This window comes from Sipha flava, unplaced genomic scaffold, assembly GCF_003268045.1.
Source record: "Sipha flava isolate LNK unplaced genomic scaffold, YSA_version1 0_pilon_pilon, whole genome shotgun sequence".
Taxonomy (NCBI): Eukaryota; Metazoa; Arthropoda; class Insecta; order Hemiptera; family Aphididae; genus Sipha; species Sipha flava.
In genome coordinates this window covers 2693714-2715134 of record NW_020271713.1, presented here as the reverse complement: position 1 = coordinate 2715134, position 21421 = coordinate 2693714, and the positions used below count along the sequence as shown (strand labels likewise).

At 28.0% G+C, this 21421-nt stretch overlaps 1 protein-coding gene across 1 annotated transcript in view; it reads right to left on the bottom strand.

Annotated features, from left to right (window-relative positions):
• LOC112694533 (ryanodine receptor) overlaps positions 1 to 21421 on the bottom strand; it is a 41958-nt gene extending 20537 nt beyond the window's left edge. The window contains exons 1-60 of the mRNA XM_025570036.1: positions 21336 to 21421; positions 18909 to 19013; positions 18741 to 18839; positions 18596 to 18676; positions 17885 to 18073; positions 17528 to 17727; positions 16739 to 16921; positions 16481 to 16652; positions 15832 to 16001; positions 15611 to 15735; positions 15319 to 15519; positions 15043 to 15212; positions 14764 to 14954; positions 14537 to 14677; positions 14321 to 14418; positions 14072 to 14267; positions 13146 to 13356; positions 12863 to 13071; positions 12553 to 12793; positions 12210 to 12283; positions 12066 to 12145; positions 11894 to 11984; positions 11713 to 11833; positions 11332 to 11630; positions 11048 to 11269; positions 10685 to 10818; positions 10458 to 10613; positions 10269 to 10386; positions 10048 to 10195; positions 9677 to 9978; positions 9447 to 9621; positions 9237 to 9383; positions 8950 to 9161; positions 8670 to 8867; positions 8474 to 8611; positions 8249 to 8401; positions 8070 to 8185; positions 7850 to 8013; positions 7690 to 7788; positions 7471 to 7620; positions 6747 to 6864; positions 6514 to 6604; positions 5241 to 5423; positions 4435 to 4612; positions 4133 to 4347; positions 3641 to 3795; positions 3461 to 3585; positions 3198 to 3395; positions 2554 to 2832; positions 2269 to 2489; positions 2112 to 2202; positions 1878 to 2018; positions 1624 to 1799; positions 1370 to 1538; positions 1054 to 1188; positions 842 to 992; positions 659 to 782; positions 376 to 583; positions 196 to 314; positions 24 to 134 (exon numbers count right to left, since the gene is read on the bottom strand). Of these exons, the coding sequence (XP_025425821.1) occupies positions 24 to 134; positions 196 to 314; positions 376 to 583; positions 659 to 782; positions 842 to 992; positions 1054 to 1188; positions 1370 to 1538; positions 1624 to 1799; positions 1878 to 2018; positions 2112 to 2202; positions 2269 to 2489; positions 2554 to 2832; positions 3198 to 3395; positions 3461 to 3585; positions 3641 to 3795; positions 4133 to 4347; positions 4435 to 4612; positions 5241 to 5423; positions 6514 to 6604; positions 6747 to 6864; positions 7471 to 7620; positions 7690 to 7788; positions 7850 to 8013; positions 8070 to 8185; positions 8249 to 8401; positions 8474 to 8611; positions 8670 to 8867; positions 8950 to 9161; positions 9237 to 9383; positions 9447 to 9621; positions 9677 to 9978; positions 10048 to 10195; positions 10269 to 10386; positions 10458 to 10613; positions 10685 to 10818; positions 11048 to 11269; positions 11332 to 11630; positions 11713 to 11833; positions 11894 to 11984; positions 12066 to 12145; positions 12210 to 12283; positions 12553 to 12793; positions 12863 to 13071; positions 13146 to 13356; positions 14072 to 14267; positions 14321 to 14418; positions 14537 to 14677; positions 14764 to 14954; positions 15043 to 15212; positions 15319 to 15519; positions 15611 to 15735; positions 15832 to 16001; positions 16481 to 16652; positions 16739 to 16921; positions 17528 to 17727; positions 17885 to 18073; positions 18596 to 18676; positions 18741 to 18839; positions 18909 to 19013; positions 21336 to 21389 (9521 nt within the window). The 5' untranslated portion in view covers positions 21390 to 21421. The remainder of the gene's footprint in view (positions 1 to 23; positions 135 to 195; positions 315 to 375; positions 584 to 658; positions 783 to 841; positions 993 to 1053; positions 1189 to 1369; positions 1539 to 1623; positions 1800 to 1877; positions 2019 to 2111; positions 2203 to 2268; positions 2490 to 2553; positions 2833 to 3197; positions 3396 to 3460; positions 3586 to 3640; positions 3796 to 4132; positions 4348 to 4434; positions 4613 to 5240; positions 5424 to 6513; positions 6605 to 6746; positions 6865 to 7470; positions 7621 to 7689; positions 7789 to 7849; positions 8014 to 8069; positions 8186 to 8248; positions 8402 to 8473; positions 8612 to 8669; positions 8868 to 8949; positions 9162 to 9236; positions 9384 to 9446; positions 9622 to 9676; positions 9979 to 10047; positions 10196 to 10268; positions 10387 to 10457; positions 10614 to 10684; positions 10819 to 11047; positions 11270 to 11331; positions 11631 to 11712; positions 11834 to 11893; positions 11985 to 12065; positions 12146 to 12209; positions 12284 to 12552; positions 12794 to 12862; positions 13072 to 13145; positions 13357 to 14071; positions 14268 to 14320; positions 14419 to 14536; positions 14678 to 14763; positions 14955 to 15042; positions 15213 to 15318; positions 15520 to 15610; positions 15736 to 15831; positions 16002 to 16480; positions 16653 to 16738; positions 16922 to 17527; positions 17728 to 17884; positions 18074 to 18595; positions 18677 to 18740; positions 18840 to 18908; positions 19014 to 21335) is intronic.

The following is a 21421-nucleotide window of genomic DNA, read 5'->3' as shown; positions in this document are numbered from 1 at the left end:
TAATAATGACATTTTAAATTTACTTGGCATCAATCGCTTTGACGAGAACTTGCAGACATCGGACCGTTATACGGACGTCAGCTCCGAAGGCCATTAATTTAGATCTCAACAAGTTTGCTAACTTACAAAATAAGCTAGAACAAAAAATTATTGTAAAATTTTACATTTAAGAATTGGTAGAAATGTTTACTTTACCTTGCCACCATTTCTTTTTCTTTTAACGAAGCTGCGCCTAAGACACTAGAAGCCGTTGCTATGGTTATGAAGTAATTTCTGTGGGTGCTGAAGTATTTCTCTACTAATGGCAACACAACCTAAAATAAGATCTGTGTAATAGCCTTAGAATAAAATATAAAGTTAGATATTTAAACGTACTTTGGAAAAAAATTTGATATCCCTCGTACAGATTTTAAAACTCGAACGTCTGCTAAATGTACTCGAAGGCCTTAAAAGTTTCATATTTATCGAGGCTCTGTCGATGTAATGAATCAATTTTTCTAGTAAACTATAAGAAAACCTTAGCTCTCCTGTTGACGCAGCAGCCAATTGTTCAGCTTCTGTAGGTCCACCGTTACGATTTGGTCTGAATAAAAATGATGAAAAATATTAATTGAGTTCTATAATAAAATACATAATAGAAAAATGAACACGTGTGTACCTATGTAATTTATAGCCTTGGTATTGTAAGTATTTCAAAAATTCTTGTGACCTTTCTCTGTCTTTTTTCTTTTCTTTGTCAGTCAACAAATCGTACGGAACCAATTGGTTGTGAATACCTCCTCCTGCGTTTAAAATTCCATATTACTTGGAACATTACATTGTCAAAATATTAAAAATTTACCACATATCATGAGTTCTTCTTTTTTCTTCTTGGCCCAGATATCATGAGAGTTTTCTGCTAATCGTTCTGCCATATTTTGCATTTCTCTAGTGAGTGTCAAATTTGTCATATCAATAGGATTTGGGTGATAATCAAATGGTGTAACATTTTCCTGTAAGCGATTATCGTGTTGCAAATATAATCCAAAATACGTTCAGTGAAAAAGTACATACATTCGATTTTGATTGCCGTCGGACAGATCCTCTGTTGTTTAATGGTGCATCGTTTTCTGATTGTTCAATAGTCCATCCTATTGCGAGTAATGCTTTAAGTGACTCTCTAACAGGTTCTTTATATAGTTCTTTTTCCTAATACAATAATAGTGTACCATATAATACTATGATTTCCTTAAACTGTTGTAACATCTTAATTGTGAATTATATAAATAATATAAATAATATTGTATAAATATATTTGTATATACACATAGTGTTATATTAGTATATAATTCGACGTAACTAAAATTTGTAATACTACATTGAAACTTACATATTCACTTAACATCATATATGGTTTAAGACGAGGATGAGCTTTGTTAACATCGTTAAATTGCTCACCGTAAACCCATCCGTTTTCCAGTTTACGACTTGCCCATGCATCATGATAATGTTCTGAGAATTTTTGTACGATAGAGTTTAAGTCGTTATCAAGATTAACGCTATATAAAATAATGAAATTAATTAATATAGTTACTATTTACATATATGCATTATAAGTCGTACACAATACAAATAAAAATTTACCTATTTGTATTAATTGGTTGTGGATTGTAAGGTCCATCTGAAGGTCCTTGAATATTTTGTTTTGAACCATACCATTCATCATCATAATTTTTCGATAAAGAATAATCTGGAGGTAAAGCACAACCGATTGCTGACAAACAAGGTAATGCCTTTCCAAAGAGCTCAGGATCATAGTCCTGTGTAGTGGAAATAAAATAAAATTACATAGAAATTAATTAATTGATTTCAATCAAAAATATAACTATCAAGTGTACCATTTTTGACAAAGAGTCAAATATGTTACTGAACAACATCATGGTTAATCTTTTTTCTTCGTCACTAGAAGCTCCATATATTCCTTGACCACCTGTAGACCCATAGTATTTTGCACACCGGTCGTAATGCAACGTCAACAGCTATAATACATGTTTTAATGTGATAATTAATTGCAATAACAGATAAATATTTTCGTGATCACTAAATTCAAGTAGCAAATATTAAATACATACTCTCAGTGCCACAGTAGTATACTCCGATAAATTTGATACATCGACCGTTAGTTTTCGAAGTAATTTCAATAACATACTCGGTTGCATTTGGCTGTAATTAATCGTAATAGATTTTTATAATTGCTATATTAATCAATATATTATATTCAATAAATACCTAGTTAAAGCTACCAAAAAGTCTGAAACAGCTTCACGTTGTCCTTTTGTTAACATTCTATTTTTGGATAATCTGTATACCGTATGTAACGTAGCATCTAACAGATTAGCATAATTATCGGACTCGCTATAGAACTTCGAATGACCTATAAGTAATGGCAGTACTGAATTTCCGATGTATCTGTTCATAGCCAACGCCATATCTGATTCGAGCCCATCATTCTGAAAAACAAAACGGTCATAAGCATATAATTAGGATTTGATTTAGGCATTAGTTAATAATTACTCTGTCGAGCATTGTTGCGGTACGTAGGTCTGGTAAGAACGCCTCCTCTAGCAGCGTGAAAAATAGCTCTTGAGTTTCGATTCCGTACACTCGTTCTAAGAAGAGTACGATGCTTTGTTTGTGTCCGGGTATCAACCCTGAAGGCATGTCACTTTTAGGACGATCTTGGCCTGCGGCAGGATTTTGAAGTGTAAATCTAAGACTTAAAACTCCATGTAGATCTTCAAGAGGCACCAATGAACGAAGAATAGCTCTGGCTCGTAAAGATTCATTTTTCCCCTTTAAAACAATTTATATATCAATAATTATAATAATAATTACATGAAAAGGTAATATCTAACTAATTAACTTCACTGAAAAGATCTAATACCGTATTGTTACATTGTCTCCAAAATAAAGCAATATTCTACTATGCATTCTATTACACAAATAAAAATTATTAAACGTATTGTTCATTGAGAATTATTAATTTATATGATTCTTATCAATATATATTGTAAAGTAATATAAATAATTTGAAATATTTATTCATTTTGCAAAGTTTTTTCGATTTCCACATTTATTTAATATTTTAAATAAAAAATATAAATGTAATTAAAACAAAATTTAACGAAACAACCGTTGTAAACATAGACGAGTCTTACCAGTGAAATCACCGAACTATCTGGTGCACATCTCCCAAGTAAGTCTACAAGGGTACAGTAAAAGTTTAAAATAGCAGCTCCTGTATCAATATAATCTTCATCGTCTTCGGATTCTGGAAGTGGATGATCAAGTTGAATATTTTCTTGGTTCCCTGATTCTTCTAAGAATTTTTTCCGTTCTGCTATTCTTTCTGACATCTAAAATATTTTTATAATTCGCTTACGTAGTTATAGAAATAAATAGGTTGAAGAAAATGTGGTACTTTATTAGCATCAATTATGGCACGTAAAAGGCCTTCTCCTTCTCCTCTTAATGCAGGACCCAAACATTCAGGTCGACGTATAAGTAATCGGATAACCAAGTTAGCATTTTCTTCCACGCTTTCACCTGGTACATAATTATTAAATAAGAGACTAAACTACTTCAAAATGATATTACAAACCATTAACCCAAACACAAAACCGTAGGAAATCTAAATATCGTTCTCCTTCTACTGGATCCCATCCTAAATCAGGATATCCCTTTTCAATCAATTCAGAATTAGATTGCAAACCACATCGAGACAAATATATTGCAATTTTTTCCAAATAATGTTCTCTATAAATATTTAAGAAACACATTATTGTTATTAATTAATAACATAAAATCTAATAACAAAAATCCTGAGATATCATAAGGTATGAGTTTTAAGCCAAATAAAAATATTTATTTATTCTTATAATTTTAAATACTTTAAGTGTATATGTATTAATAAGTTATATATACATAATGGTTATTTATTGAAAAATAAACATCTGAAACATCAAAGGGACTATAATTTTTTGAGATTTAAATATTTTGTGACAATATTGTACAATATAATAGCTTAAAATATTTATATTTAATGAATAAATATTTATATTTTCTATGGAATAATGAATCCATCCGTAAATACCTCAATGCTAAAGCGAGTTCTGTATTCTCCATTAGAGAAGAATAAGCAACATCGAGTGGTGTGCTTCCTCTTAATGATGGTCTCGAGAGTAATATATTACTGTTTTCTAGTAAAAATGAGAAATGATCAAACATGGCTTTCTGATTTTGTCTCGATGTACGACAAAAGTAACATAAGAATCGGCAACACGCTACAACCATTTCATGTGATGTATCCTAATATATAATAAAATTAATGTTAAGTTTTTAGGTTTTCAGAACTACATAAATATTATGCTAAAATTAATATTATTAAAAGTTTACTTTTTCTTTTGGAATTATTTCTCCATCTTGTCCCGTTACAGGAGTCCCACCAGGTTGAGATTGAGCCTGAGCTCTTCTTCCCAACGTGTTCATCATAACTGCCATTACGTTCTCGTGCATTCGAAGAACTCTTATTAAATCCGGATGTTGGAAAAACGTGTGATTATTCACAAGTTTCCTAAAATTAAATAATTTAGTTTACGAATAGAAACAACATTTATTCGACAGTTACAATTTGTTTCAAAAAAATACTAAAACGGCGTAAGATATAGGTAATAGCAATGCATAACTGTATCGATAAATGATATATTGGTTTATTAACTACGACATAATCTTAAATAAATGTGTGGATATTAAAAAAAAATATATAGTTAATAGAATCCACCGTTTTATCAGTGTTTACACCTTATATTTTAAGTATCATAGATGTGTACACTTCCAATCACATAACATTTTTTATAAAACATTGGCTATTCTACTCTAAAATGTTTACAGATAATAAATTAAATCAATAAGTTTAAAATAAGAATTGTTTGTAAAAATTATTCTTCATTTTGTTTATAGATTAAAAATAATAGATAACTGGTATAGAATAAAAATGGAAAAAATATTTTTTACTTTCTATTTAATTTTATTAGTGTATAACTATCCAAGTGTTACAATTGTCAAAGTTTTAAAGAAAAGTTCATTGTTTTTTATTAATACATTTTCATAAGAGGGGAAAATCATATGAATTAATAAATATCCAAATACCTAGTATGCATTGATGTAGTATATAATTTGTTAAAAAAAAAAAAAATACAAACCATAATCTTTCACGCATCAATTCTTCTTCTTCTTGTGACATTTGGACAGGTAATAAAGAACGAATTTGACTAAGGCCAACCCACATTTGGGCGACATCTTCTTTTGTTTTAAAATTAATTACATAAGTTTTCTCGAGAGCACGAATCAATTCTCCGACACTGTCGTACTGTCTAACTAATAAACTATGAAATAAAATTAATTAATAACATTTAACAGTACGTATTGTATACTTGTATATATAGTACAACCGGTGCTACACACGAATTGCTTTCCAAATCGGGTAAGGTTATTTTTGTCACTCGAATTGCCTCTAGTTATTTCGAAGGTTTTTCAAGTGCCCCTATGTTACAATACTAATTAAATGTTTGGCTGTTCCAAGAATAAAAATAATTTTAGAAACCTATACGAAAACAATAATACGTACATAAACTTTAGTATAAAAGAGAAAAATTACCGAATTTTCGTACCTATTATTTTCCTTAAAATAAACATAATTATAGATACTTGTTGTTAGTGTTAAGGTAACGTTATTGTATAAATTTATGGTTTCTACCGATTTATTGATTCGATTAATGGAACATTTTTAAATAAGAAGCAATTCGAGTAACTTTTTTTTAAAAAAAATTATAGCAGGCAGTTCGAGTTTCCCCTGTGCAACAATATACGATCAGTGGCAGATTTTAAGGTTCAAATGAAGTCGGCGAATCCAAAAGAGGGCCCTCGAAATATATGTATCGCTAAATTTCTTAGTCCCGTTTTACAAAGCTGCTCGCTACACTCGCATTTCGCCATACGAAAATGGAAAATAGTACATTAGAAATGACGTGATGCAGCTAAACCGATAATAAATCATTGTTCATAAACTCGTATAGTGTTCATACTCGGAAATTATATAGAATTCTATAAGCAACAGTATTTCTAATTATATCTATTAGATATAACCTATATTCGATCTTTTCTACTTTGTTCGTAAATAAAATGTTCTATTTTTGAAGTATTCGGAGTGTTCCTGAGTATTTCCTGTACATTTAAATTATTTTGCTATAAATAAAAATGGTAATTATAAACAATATTACAGTTTGTATTATAATTTTTTTTTTTTTTTATGGTAAATTTAAGAAAAATTAACTATTATTTTTCTGGGCCTCGGTAAACAATTTAGAAGGGGCCCCGTCAGCATTCGCCAACCAAACGACCGTTAAATCTGCCATGCCACTGTATACGATCTTATGTTTGGATTAAATAATATAAGAACTATATATATATATATACCTGAACATTTCTCTAACTAATTTTGGAGTTTCAATTTGAGTTTCTTCGGCCCAAGATACGATAGTAGATATTAAAACTTTCCTAAATATTTCTAAAAAAAAAAATAATAATAATTTATGTATTAGATAAATCTTTTATCTTCCTTACAAGACCGAACAAAATTGTATTATTAGTAATCTATGATTCACATGATAGTTATGTTTTTAATTTAAGAACAATTATTTTCTTCTTACCTTCTGGTATTTTCTTTTCCTGTTCATCCAGACCATTTTCATTTGATTCGTCTTTCACTGCGTTTATAAAATTGTAAAATTGTTTTATTTTACCTTCTTTATTTATGTTTTCTGATTTCTGCAACAGTTAAAATTCAACTTTGAATATAATAGTTGTAGAGCTATAAAGAAATTTGAAGGTAATATTCGTATAATATTATGTATAATGTCGTTAATACAATACTATTTTTCTATGAACAGAACTTATTTATTTTTTCATCAAATATTAGTTTAATAAATTTCAAAATGTTTTTTCTAACCATTTACTTTTTATTTTTTTTATCTCTATACCCAGTAAATATTGCAATAAAAGATAATACAATTTTGTTGTAAAAAAAAAAAAAAACATTTTAACTTTATTAGTCATTCGTTATACTTATTTAGAGACAATAATTTTAACTCTTGATATAATTATATGTTTTAATAAAATAACTATTAATATTTTTAACTGCATTTATTTATATTGTTAGACGCTTTAATTTTTTAAAAAAAAATTATTGTTTTGTATTTTTAAATTTTAAAATAAAATTCCGGTTTAATTCAGTTTAATTCAGTAGTCTTGTGACTTTATTACATATCACATTTGACAACATTTGTCCGATTTCTATATTTTTCTCTATCACATGTAGTAATATCATAATATTATACTAGAAATATATAATATATTTAATTAATAATAAATTACGTCATCTTCAGACTCTTGTAGAGCTACTAATGATATTTGCTTCATCAGTTTCTCATTAAATTCGTTCATTCTCTCACGTAGATCATCACCGATTAAGCAATTTTCTTTGTCATCATTAACTAAATTCTTAAAACCTAATATTGCATTCATCTGTGGTAAAAAAATAATACATGTTATAATAGGTATAAGACGTATAACAACAATTCGTGTGGTTTTTACTTGCTCTCGTGGTGGACACCTGAACTCCCTAGTTTTTTTGGCAGCTACTGCGGATGGTAAATCCGATTGTTTTATTTCATTGTATCTCCTTAATTGATCCTTAAAATACACGTAAGAGTTATAAGGAATTATTATTTTCTAATATCAATAAGTTTCTTACAGTTTGTATATCGTTAACAAATTGATAACTAAACGAGATTATAGACTCGACTCTATGCCGGAGTTGAATATCACATAAATGATGTAATAAATAACACATTTGAAGTTTGGCTCCTTCGGCCATTTTCATATGTAGTAAACCTTTTCTATGTTCATCCGGACCATCTTAAATTTAAATATTTTATTATTACAGAAATATTATGTAATTTTCAAACTCAAACCTTTTTGAAATTCAGGATCCCAAGTTTCTGGGTTGATCATTATTAACAATTTCACTACATCTTCATCACGTAACATACCAACAAGCAAAAGACGGTCCACTAATTTTAATAGGGGTCTAATAACAAATTATTATTATATTAAAAATCGTATAATTATCCAAACATTTTCTTTAACTTACAAAAATAAATTTTCATTAGAGCCACCAATAGGATCTCTATTATGAACCTGATTCACTAAAACGGCTTCTTCCAATGCAGCCATCACATATTCTCTTACTACTTGTAACGGGAAGTATGGACTATATAAATTTCGGACATTGTCAATAACATCTCTAAAAATAAATAAAACATGAAAAACATGATTCGATAATAAACATTTTAATATCTAATTAAAATGTACTGACGAGATTTCAGTCATTTTCATTTGAGGACGAACAGATTCAGTTTGTAAAGAACGTAAACTGTGGCCCATTTGTGGATCCTCGTATAAAACTGTCAATTCTTGTCCCAAAGGTATGATGTATTCGTTTTTACAAACCTCCCTACAAACAAATGGTTTTTATATGTTTTTGCGTTGACAAACAAATAAATGATAATTACATGGTAGTAGCATGTGATTCCAAATGTAAAGCTATTAAGAGATCATAAAATCCTTGACGCAAAGGACCAGACATATATTCTGAACATATAGCATATAGCAACTGCTTTTGATTTACGTGTGTGCATAATATGTGAGCTGCTCGGTAATTAGCTTGATAACATACAGCGGCATACAAAGTCAATGTGTGAGCATGGAAACTAAAAATTAATTTTAATGTTAATAGTATAAATTCTCGCTTATTATCATAGTACAAAAATCATAACAGCATAGATATCATACGATAGTAATTTTTCCATTTCGATCAACTCTAAAATATCAATACATCTATCTTCTTCGGGAATGTGTAGTGCAATCATCGATACTGGATCTTCACAAAGAATACTCCATCCTCTTATGTCAGATAATTTCAAAGTATGAATATGTAAAGAAGCATTTGGAACTCGAGCCCATTGATGAGGTCTTAGACATTGAACTTTTAACCTAGGTGGAAACTAAAAACACATTTTGTTTAAAAAAAAAATGATTATATTAAAATATATGTATAGTAATCTTGCAACTCAAATCACCTGAGGAACTACATGACGTTCTGAATTTTGTAAAACAGCAGCAGATAAAGGCAGAGTGGTTGAAGTTCTACCCAACTCGATTTGTAAAATTTCTTTACTACTAGCTTCCACGAATATTGCCGGGAATAGTTTTATATCTGGCTCCATCTACAATTTTATATATGGTTTAGAATTAATTTCGCTTAAGCTATTATTTTAATCTAATTTTACTTTAAATCTAAAACTAGTTTCTTTTCCTTCGCATGTGAATGACATGATTCCAGTAACTATATCAATAAAACATCCTATAGCCATTCCTTGAGATGCTCCTTTCCCCGATGAATCATTGGTTACCTCATTGTACAGTTCATCAGATCGAACCATGTAACAACTTTGCCTGTCAATACTATACAAAAATTGATATATTATCGCATGTAATAATTATTTAAAATTAAACTCACCTTTCCAAAATCCTGTTATGTTCATCGACGATTGTAACAGTACTTTTTCTCACGTGATTTTGGCTGAAATCTTTACTGTGGAGATGATATTGAGTAGTAACCCATCCCACGTAAACGTGGGTAGGATCTTGACCAGGAAATATTCTCACACCATAATAATATTCATTAATCAATTTTAAACATTCTAAATCATATATTTCGTTTCCAACAAATTCAACTCCCGCTGTTGTCGGTGTGAATGACATAGCTTTTGGACCACCCGGTCTATCTGGTATAGCCGGTGGAACCAATTTCAAATCCATCTTTAAAAATATTACATTTTTTTTAATTTGATTCATAGTTGATTTTATTTTGTAAATGTTTACTCTTACTTGTGAAACTCTTATTTGAGGAGTAACTCTCTCATTTAATGGATTAGGTTTGTGAGTATTACGTGACCTTTCCCTATTTCTGGCTGGATCTGGTGTTTTCGCTCTTTTAGGATTATCTGTTGGACTTTCTTTTTTCCTCGAGAAAAACCTAGAGTAAATATTAAATAAATATAATATGAATTTGCGTAACTAATAACCAACCATTTATTATTATATCTTACCGAAATGGAGAGCGACCTCTCTTTTTCTTATCGTCTTTGTGTATATCTTGACCATCGCCATTTTGGTGGTTATACATGTTAAAATTAAGCTCACTAGATGAACGATTTAGCTTCCCTTCTATGTTAATTAAATTAAATATTATAACACACAATTTAACATTTTTCAAATCTATACTAAAAGTACAATACCATTTTCGATCATCATATCTTCATGTCTTGACAATGATCCTTTTCGTGGTGGTCTCGGAGGTGGTGGTTGCTTTTTGCCTCTTGGTGGCAATGGAGTGGCATTCGGCATAATTTCATCATTTTCTACTGCGTCGTCTGAATACCCTTGATGAAGACCTTTAGATAATAAAATAACAAAAAACCTGTATTTTAGATTATCATTTTGAATTAATTATTAAATTAAAAACCTTTTATATCACTCATTGAAAATCCAGATTTCATTATTTGTTCAATATGTGCAGGAGTAGCATGTTCCGATTGTGACAATAACCTATGTTGTCTAATTCTAATTTCTTGCCATCTTCTTTGTTTTTCTTGTTCACTACATAAAAAAAAATATTTGTATTGAATTTAATTTCTATAAAGAATTATAATTATGGTAGTAAATAACTTTAATCACATTGTTATATATAATATAGTATCATTTTGAGCATTTAAATCATTTAAATTTCTTATCAAATACGAAACTTTCTAACAAATATACTCATGTCTTAAAAAATTATATGTTAAACTATTTTATAATCAAACAAAAATAAAATCGAATAACGTACTCGATGAAAGTAGGAAGACATATGACTGGTAAAGATAGCCGTAAAAATTCCCAATTGGCTTTTTCCATTGTTTCAAAGGTATTATGACTAATTTTGAGACACGGTGGAGTATCTGAACCAGCAGGAATTCTAGTCACATCAATAACAGATGGAAAATCATCGGTGTTTTCAAATATTGGTTGATCCTTGGTGTACCAATACGTAACAGGTCTCTTCATATTTCTAAAATAAGAACATAATCAAATGATGTAATTTAATTCATATTCCACTTATTTGATACATACATGCAAAATGGTTCATATCCTTCCTGAAGTCCACAAGTAGTGAAAAATTTTAGCGAATTCACATCTTGACCAAAAGTTAATTTTGCTTTTTGACCTAGCCCTAGCGTAAATGCTGGTACAAATCCCTCTCCTTGAACTTCGGAAAACGTTGTTTCCCCTCCCAGTGTATCCATCAATAGTTCACCGTTTAGTGAAAAGCTTATTGTATGATCCATTAAGTCTAAAAACACTCCTACTATATCTCCAATTTGCCATTGTCTTCCAAATGATTCCGATGTTCCCATATACATTTTTTCCTCCTTCAAAATATTATTTAATTTTAAGTATTTTTTCTTAAAATGTATCCATTCATAAATATTTTATTTTTAATCGCTAACATACATTGTAACCATCAAACGCCCAAGAATTTTCATCACTACCGATTTGATACCCCGGAGAACAGTTAAATCTGGCCCAACCGACTCGCATTGGTCCACTTGTTAAAATCTCAAACTCAAAATACCTAAAAAAAATGTATTTATAAACTTCAAAATATTTAAAGAGATAATAATGTTATTACTACCATTTTCCACTTGAAACAGCGTATGTTTTTTCAGCTCGATACGTTCGGAACGTTAAATATCTGTTAGTACTATCGTCTGTTAAAGGTGTTGCTATACGAAATATATAAAAAAGTACGAAATAAATAAATAGTGGTAAATACACATAACATAAAATGAATGTAATAGATGTACCTTCGTTTGCTTCTCCCGTCGGAGGATCTAAATTGTAACCATATACTAATAACGTACGAACCGTCTCACTCGCTGTGTCTCTGTAAATAATATTATAATATGTTTTATTATATGTTGTTGATTCTATATTGTCATTCATAGTACCTATTCGCTTTTTTAATGGCATCATCTACTTTACTGTATGGAACTAAATGAGGACTACGTAACATTTGTAGTTCCTAAAAAAAAATAAACCATCATTAGAATTTATTTTGATAACAAAAATAAAAAAATACATAAAATAAAATATTATAGGTTTACATTATTACAAGATATACCAGTTATGAATAGATTTAATTATTATTGAACATTTGTTAGTAATCTGAAAAAACTTAAATAGTAAATATTAGATAACTCTGTACAATACAATTTGTAAATTATGTTTATATTAAAAATAGGGTACATAATACGTTAGTTTAGTTTTGACAATTATTTAAGAAAACATTACTTCATTTAGACCATACGTCCATCCTTGCTGTATTCTTTCCTTTGCCCACAAGTTATGTGTATTTTCGGCTAGCTGATCAATTAATTCTTCCATTTTGCTTGATAAGTTTATAGCAGATAAATCTAGAGGTGCGGGTTTGTAACCATTGGATTGCATGAACGGTTCGTTGGGCAATCGAACGGTTTTAATGCGAGACGGTGGATTATCAATAGTTATATGATATCCCAATGCAATTATGGTCCTGTAAAATTTTAAAAAATATAGATCGATATTTTTTATATAATTATATATATATTTTATTGTAATTGACTTGAGTGTTTGCACGGCTAGTTGAGTATCATATCGTTTCTCGGCAGGAGGCAATTTATCAAACTGTGTTAAACAAGGATGGTATTTTCTCGTATCGTTTCTATTTTCACCATACTGCCAACCAGCTTCAATTTTATTCATTGCCCACATTTCATGGATATTTTCCGCTAATTTATCCTTAATATTTTCTATATAACTTGGCAAAGTGATCTATAAAGTCAATACAAAACCTCAAGTAAATTGTTCCATTAATTATCTATCTATATTTTTATATCAATAGATACCATTGATGTATCAACCGGATTTGGAACAAATGCTGTATCGTCTTCAACATACCAAGGTCCAGTAAGTACGCATTTATTTAAATTTCCAAAATAAAAACAGGGATCGATTGTTAAAATTTGTTGAGGTAATAAACTTTCAAATAAAGGAGAAAATTCGTCTGGTGGAGTAAATTTCAATCGGCCATGATCTCCACCCAATAGGAACCGACAACTATATTAAACCCAAAACAGTCGTATTAAAAGCTAGTGTAATTGAATAATTTTTTTTTTATATAACACATAAAATATTTTTTTTTGTGATGTGATTTATAAATGTTTTAAAATTTAATAATAACCTTAAACTGCAATTACTTAAATGTTTAAAAAAAAAAGCTTATAAGCAAAAATATTAACCGTAAAATAAAAACTAAGCTATTCACTCAAGTAACAGTTATTAATGGTACTTCACATTGTATACAGTATACAATGATACCTTAGATATCTAGTATAACTATTTTGATATTTCTATTTAACTAATAATTAATTATATAGTCATAAGAAATAAATATATCATATAAATAAAATTTAAATGGATAGTTATGCTAAAATTCTTATTCAGTTTAAAAAATATGTTAGATATGTTAGATACATTTTACAATCGACTTGATGTGGGTTGTAAGTTTTTTAAATTTAAGATCACCTAAGGTATAATAATCTTATAAACAATTAAAGGGATTCTTGTTTAATATAGATAAAATGTAAATCAATTAATTATTATTTATGTTTATCATTTAAAAAATTATTAATAAAAACAAATGTAACTCGTCAATTTTAAGACAAAATACTAAGCTAATACATCAATATATAAATAAATATTAAGGTGTATGAAAATATGATTATTAATATGTTAATAATTTAACATGAGTAATAGTAAATTTTTATATTACCTGACTTTAGAAGAGCAACTTATTACCGGAAAAAACATCCCATCTAAATTGAAGTCTCTAAAAGCTCCTTGGACTAATTGACCATTAAGAGTAAATGTAATAATTGGAATAGTTAAATCTAATGCGCATCCAATAACGTCGGATTTTCTTATATTGGGTATTTGTGTACCAGGCATTACTTCCGACTTACGCCCTCCTATACACAAAAACATTTTAATCGTTGAAATAAATAAGTTTAAGTAAAATTACCAGTCCATAAATGACTTCCATCGAATCCAAAAGAGTATAAATCATCACCAACTCCATTTCCACCCCATTTTTCTCCTCCACCCGGATATGGAACATAACTAAAAATTATATCACACGGTTTTTATTACTCAACAGTACTCATAAGATGATACCTAAGCTCAATGGAGTTATTTTAAAAATCCGTTAGTGATACAATAATTTAATTAATTTAGTTACCCTTCAGTGTTCGCCCATCCAATGCGAAGATGGGGAGTCAAATGAGTGGTTTGTTCTATGTGATCTATAGCTACCTCATAGTACCATTTTCGATAAACAGCAGATCCGTTTACGTGACCAACAAAAATATTGGGGCGTACACTAAATGAAACAATTTAAAAATCACTTTCTATAATCGATTTTACACTTTCGGTACTACTAATTGTTTTTTTTAGAAAATACTGTACCTTGCTACGTGGTCAACGAGTTGAGTCTGAAGAAGTAAATTCTTTCCTGGTAATAAAAAGTCACATATATTGTTTTGCGAACTTCTCACGGCCACGCCATTACCAACACACAGAGAACATAAAACATCTAGAACTTTAGGATCACGACCGTGTTTTTCCAAAAGTGATATGATAACTTTAATGTGTTCGTCCTAAAATATATTATAATTAAATACATTTTTTTTTTAAATTAAATATGATCAAATCACATATTATAGATTTTAATGTATATATGCTTACTTTCATCATGTTTAAAGCTTCTGGAGAATCAATTAGCACGCAATGAAGTACATCCAACATACCAGTTCCCTCACTAGATGCTTGAGATCCTAATCGACTGAATAGCCAATTTAAGCGATTTGTGTTAGCGAACTGAGCACAATTAGTGTGATTTCCCTTAATGATTGCAGCTATAATGTTTTATTATAATATTATATTTAATAAATATTTTTACTGATTAACTTTAAAATATAACTATATCACTATAATAATTACTTTTACCATTTTATTACAAACCTAATAATTGATACAAATAACCAGAAATCACATCCCAGCTTTGTCCAGATTCGTCACCTGCTAAGCTGACCATGAATCCTTGTGAGGTGATAATATTAACTTTATCAATGGCCTCTAGAATCAAATTTAGTATTCCTTCTTCTTGAAATAAGTCTTGTCGGTTTCTTAATGCTCTAAACCGATTTTGTTTTTCTTCGTGTTCTTTTTTATACAAAACAATCGTTAACAAATTGTATGATTGAAAACTAATTTTATTGTTGCTGATATAAAATGAATAAGTAATTGTTTTTACCCATGTCATCTTCTGGTTGAGCAAAATAATTGATTAAATCTTCAAGGCACATGACCATTTCATTTAAATTCACAAATGAACAAAATAATGATGAACGCCGATTATTTTGTAAATTCTCTAAGCCTCTATAAGTGCATAATTATTGATTCATGATAATAACAGAAATAACTTTATATCACTAGAGATAAACAACATTTAAAAAACATTTTATTTATACTAACGAAATGAATTGTGTAAATAATGATGAGCATTTTCGTATAACTCTTGCAGTTCTAGATTCTTCTTCTTGACTTCTACTGAAATCTAATCCATCATCCATTTTTCCTTCTTCGTGCAATACTGCTTGTTTTTCTTCTACTTTACCCAGACCTTTCTTTTTTGTTTCATAAGACTAAGTAAAAATATATATTTTAAATTTAAGTTATTATAATTTTAGACAGAAAATATTAAATATATTGATTCAATTTTTTATGTTTATAAAAAATAAATAAAAATATTAATAATTAGCACAAGTAAAATATACTCAGGGATTAAAAATAATAAGTTATTTAATTAGTTAAAATGTTTTGTTTTCTTATTAATATCAGTTTGTCATTATATTGTAAATTTATAGTTGATAACGTACTATAAATTTAACACTAAAACTTAAAAAAATAAATGTTTCATACTTTAGAAATATTTACATACACGATGTTAAATTTGTATTAAGTAAAATATTTAATTATCTATTAGTAAATCTTAATAATTGAAAGATTTCACTAATTGTATATTTAAAAATAAAACTGTATAAATTATTAAAAATATGGTATAAAATATATATACTATAAATATAATTTACAGAATTTTTGAAGTAGTATATTAATAATGTACCTTATATGTTAGCCATAAGCCAGTATCAGAATGTTGTACCAATACCGTACTGTCACCATATTTAATAATTGGTGCTCCTATTACTTCTAAATCTTTGTCTTCTAAAATTATTTTTTGGTCGTCCTTCTCTTGACGTAGAAAGAATGTAGAAGAAGCAGTTGTAGCCTCTTCTCTATAATCAAATATTGTTGTGTTATAAGGAATGTATTAAACATGTATTAAAATAATAAAAAAGTATTCATTTAACACATGGTTTACCTGCAAACTAAATGCAACTCGTTGTTTTCATTAACTCCTAAATACCTCCCAGTTGTCAGATGTCTAATTCTCATAGGATGATACCAGTTGATGAACCCACCTGCCCATTTAGTTCTAGCTAATTCTAAACGCCATAATGACCTTGCTTGACTCATTACGCTGCCGCCCTCATAAATGACAATACTATATGACAGTAAATCAATAAAATATTAAACCAATGTAAAATAAAGTATTTATCTATAGATATGCGTCTTAAAATGTATTTTTCAGCCATCGAAAATATGTTTGTCTAAATACTACTGTTTCTTGTACTGTCAAAGTCAGTTATTGTATTCAAAAACAAAACTAAGTGACTACATAATCTAGTATCGTTATATTTAAATATCCATAAATTAATTCTAAATATATTTTGGAAACAAAAAAATATTATTTTTAGCATACATTTTAAAAAAATAATTCAAAACCAATTTTTATAAAAGTAACAAGTGTTTGCTAACGTAAGTCATTAATAATATTAATTATTTTATTTGAGATTTTGTCATCATTTAAATATGGTAGGTTTATATTTTTCAACATTTCAAATTCATATGGGTTTCTTTCCTTTTACTTACATAATATATTTATAATTTATACATAAACGATAATAATTACTTGTATTATTAAATATAAATGTGATTTATTTAATGACAAGATTGGTATATTATTTAATATTGATTAAATATAAAATATATTTTTATAAAAGTATAAATATATTTCACTGCTAGAACTCATTGAACTTTGAGTACGTACTTTTGTCCAGAAACATCGCTCCACGAAGACGGTATTGTCAAACACTCATCTCCACCGTGAAAAAACCTTAGTACATCCCCGCCAAAAACATAACCAACATATTTCATTCTGCTGATACCAGTACCATATGGTTGAACTGACCAATGAGTTACGTGAAAAGAAGCATTCACTACAGACAATTCATTTTCTTTAGCGGTATGCTAAAAAACAAAATGATATCATCACGTATATAGGTTAATTTTATTACTTTGTAATTATTTTATTTTTTATTTCATTCAATAGGTCGATAGACATAAATTCTACCGAACTCTTTTACTAAGTACTATTAATTATAAGATCAACTATATTTAAACATACCAAGTATCGTTCAGTTGCCACAGAGACTAGAATTAAATCATCTCCAACTCGAACCTTTTCACCTTCTGATCGTTGTTTTGAAGCTGGATGTACGGTCCACCAACAAGCTTCACCTTGTGAATGCTCTTGCAGACCCACGTCAAAGGATAATTTATCATTTGATGAACTTGTCGATAAACAAGCTAAATACTATAAAAAAAAAAAAAATCGTTAACATCTATAAATCGAATTTTCAATTCGGTCTGAATTTTGAATTATTGAGTGGCTACTATAATTAGATAATTCATTAGGTATTCTTTTCATGTACACAAAATTGTTTCATTATTTATATTCAATTAATTAGCATGGCATTGTAGACACTGTTTATTTTGGATTTTAGCAGAAACCGTTTTAAATATTTTAATAACCAGTGACGACCTTTTAAAACGATATTTATGAACCAAGAACAATGATTGATCAAAAAGTTAACGAGTTTCACCCGACGAATCATAGCAGTTAGAAATTTATAAATATCCAAATACTTTCACTGAGCATTAGAGGGAATATGGCAATTGTAACATTCGCCAATACAAAAGATAATTTATCATTTGATGAACTTGTCGATAAACAAGCTAAATACTATTAATATATATATATATATATATATATATATGTATTAACAAATACAATTAATGAATGATATAATTGCTATTTATTTATTAATAATCAAACCATATCGCTATTTTGATGACGCAATAATATTGCATTTCCATAAAGCAATGTTCGGTGACCCGATCCAGTTCCGCCTTTACCCTGAAAGAGTACATAGATGACATAAAAAATATTTACTGCGATTTAAAATAGTAATAATAATTACTTCTTGTGAACTTGCAGCTGTTACTAATTCTTGTAATGCCCTAACGGACAACGCTTGTTCAATAACAAAAACGCATTGAGATAAATCTGGTGGAATATTCTGCAATAATTTAATCGTTTAATAATTAATTAAATGAGTTTATTTTAGTTTTTTAATTTTTTTTATTACTTTGTCTGCAATATTTTCCAAGTAACAATGTCGATTTCCAAATCCTTCTGCTGCAAGACAAACTCTTTCTCCGGTTGCCGTGCATGATAGGCATACCATGTCTTCCTATAAAATAAATTTCATTCTTACAAATATTAAATTTTTCATAAAAATTTGGCACCTAGAGTACAAAAATAAATCAAAAATAATTGTAGGCTTCAAGTATTACTCAAAAACATAATCATTATATTTTGAAAGTAAGCTAGTGAGTATAAACTATAGTATAATATACTAGTACAGCGGTTCTTAACCTGTGGTCCGCGGCCCTCTAGGGGTCCGTAATAATCATGTAGGGGGTCCACGGCAGCCTTAACACATAACATACATCAATACATGACATAAGTGCATTATGATAATATTGTTGGATTAATATTATTATTTTTTTTTTTTTTTCATATATTTTTTATTGTATATTTTATTATAATAGATTTTATCATTATACGATGTTATAAAACTTGTGTCTCAACCAGCGTATAAAGCTAATAAAAATTAAATTTTAAGAATATTAAAAAAAGAAATTAAAACTAAAATAATTAAATTTAAGTTAACTAAAAAATTAAGTCAAATAAAAATAATTATAAATATGTATGTTTTTTTATGTCTATTAATGTAATTTATTATTATAATTTTGGTTTTAATAACATGAGATGTTTTGTGAAAAAAAATGTACTCAAAAAAAAAAATTAATAAGGGGGGTCCGCAATTTCTATAGATCTTTCATCAGGAGTCTGTGATTTACAAAAGGTTAAGAACCGTTGTACTAGTATAAATACATTGACTACATTATAGAAAAACAATATATATAAGTTGATCAATTTTGATCAAAGGTGATTTACATATTTTGTAAATAATTAAAATTGATAAAATCATGTAATTTTACTAATTAACAAAGTACGGATGATTTATTGAAGTATTTAAAACTTTAATAAAAACCTTCAAAATAAACAATTACAACTTTAAAGATTCTTTAAAAAGTAACAAAAAAATGCATCTGATTTTTATTTACATTCGTGAAAATATGTTATATAATTTATATTATTTATTATTATTTATACGTAAGTATAGAATATTTATTATTTTAAAATTATTATATATTTTATAACTAATTTTATTTCTTAAAATTAAAACACTATGCATGAATTGGTTATATTTATGTATCATAATGATAGAAATATAGTAAACACGGTTTAATACAAGGTTAATCATAACGATATTTAAAACATCTTGAAATTCCATTTTAATCATTTAATTTTTTTTAATTAAACGTTTGGTTAACTATAAAATTATTTATTTTACGCTATTTTTAAATTCTAAAAAAACGTAATAGGTTTATGATAAATAATAAAATTTGATCATATTCGATTAATTATGCCTTTTTGGTTTCTTTTTCTTACTGGAACATAATTTTCAATTTATAATATAGAATAAATTAAATAAAATTATGTTCATATAGATATTGTCCTAACAAATTCTATTTATATTTTAAATGATTATAAAATTTAACTTTTTTTTTTTAATTAAATATTGCATAAGAAAATATTTTATTACTGAATTTGAACTTTAAAATATAGGTACCATATACTATTCAAAAATAGTTCGAATAACAAAAAAAAAAAAAAACGTTGTTAAGTAAATATCATATTTTTACCGACCTCAATATTTGAAATTAAAAAATAATTACATAATCCTAAATATTATACTACGATATCATATATTTTATTTATTTATTTATTGATGCATATGACATTTTCGGCTTATCAACAATATAATTATTAACCTTATTCTATCTTCTTTTATATGCCCCTGTAAAAATATACTTATGTAGTATATATACGGTACTGTACATTTTATATTATAAATATAATATAAACTTCAATAAAACGATGTTTTTTCATGAAACTTAATTGATTAAATTAAATAATATTAAATCATAAAAATTACTTAACTTATCATAAGATTATTTAACTATTGTTAAATCTGTAAATATTTATCACACATCTATAAAAAAAAATAGAGTTGGAAGCTATCTTATCAACTATTCATGTTGTCGTAAATTCAATGTCCTAGGTAATTTCAATTGTTCATTAATTTACTCTAAATTGTTTATAGTCCATCATATTTTTATTTAGTTACAACAAACTTATTTGTAATCAATTTTGACAATTATGTTATAACTACCATAGTTTTATTTTTAGAATGTATTATTAATGAAGCACTTATTTTATTTTACGATTCTAATTTATTGTTAGTATTAATGGTATATTAAGGGTAAATATGTAAAACATTCAATAACAGAAATAATAAATGTTCAACTGATGGGAACATAACACGTTTTGTGCTATTCGAATTGGGCACATTACGTATGTATGTGTGCGTATCAAAACTTACGGTCCGAAGGAACGATACGTCATCCTGCTCTGAACTTCCTTCGCTGTCGGCCATTGCGATGTGTGAGTACGTCTACCGACTAATGT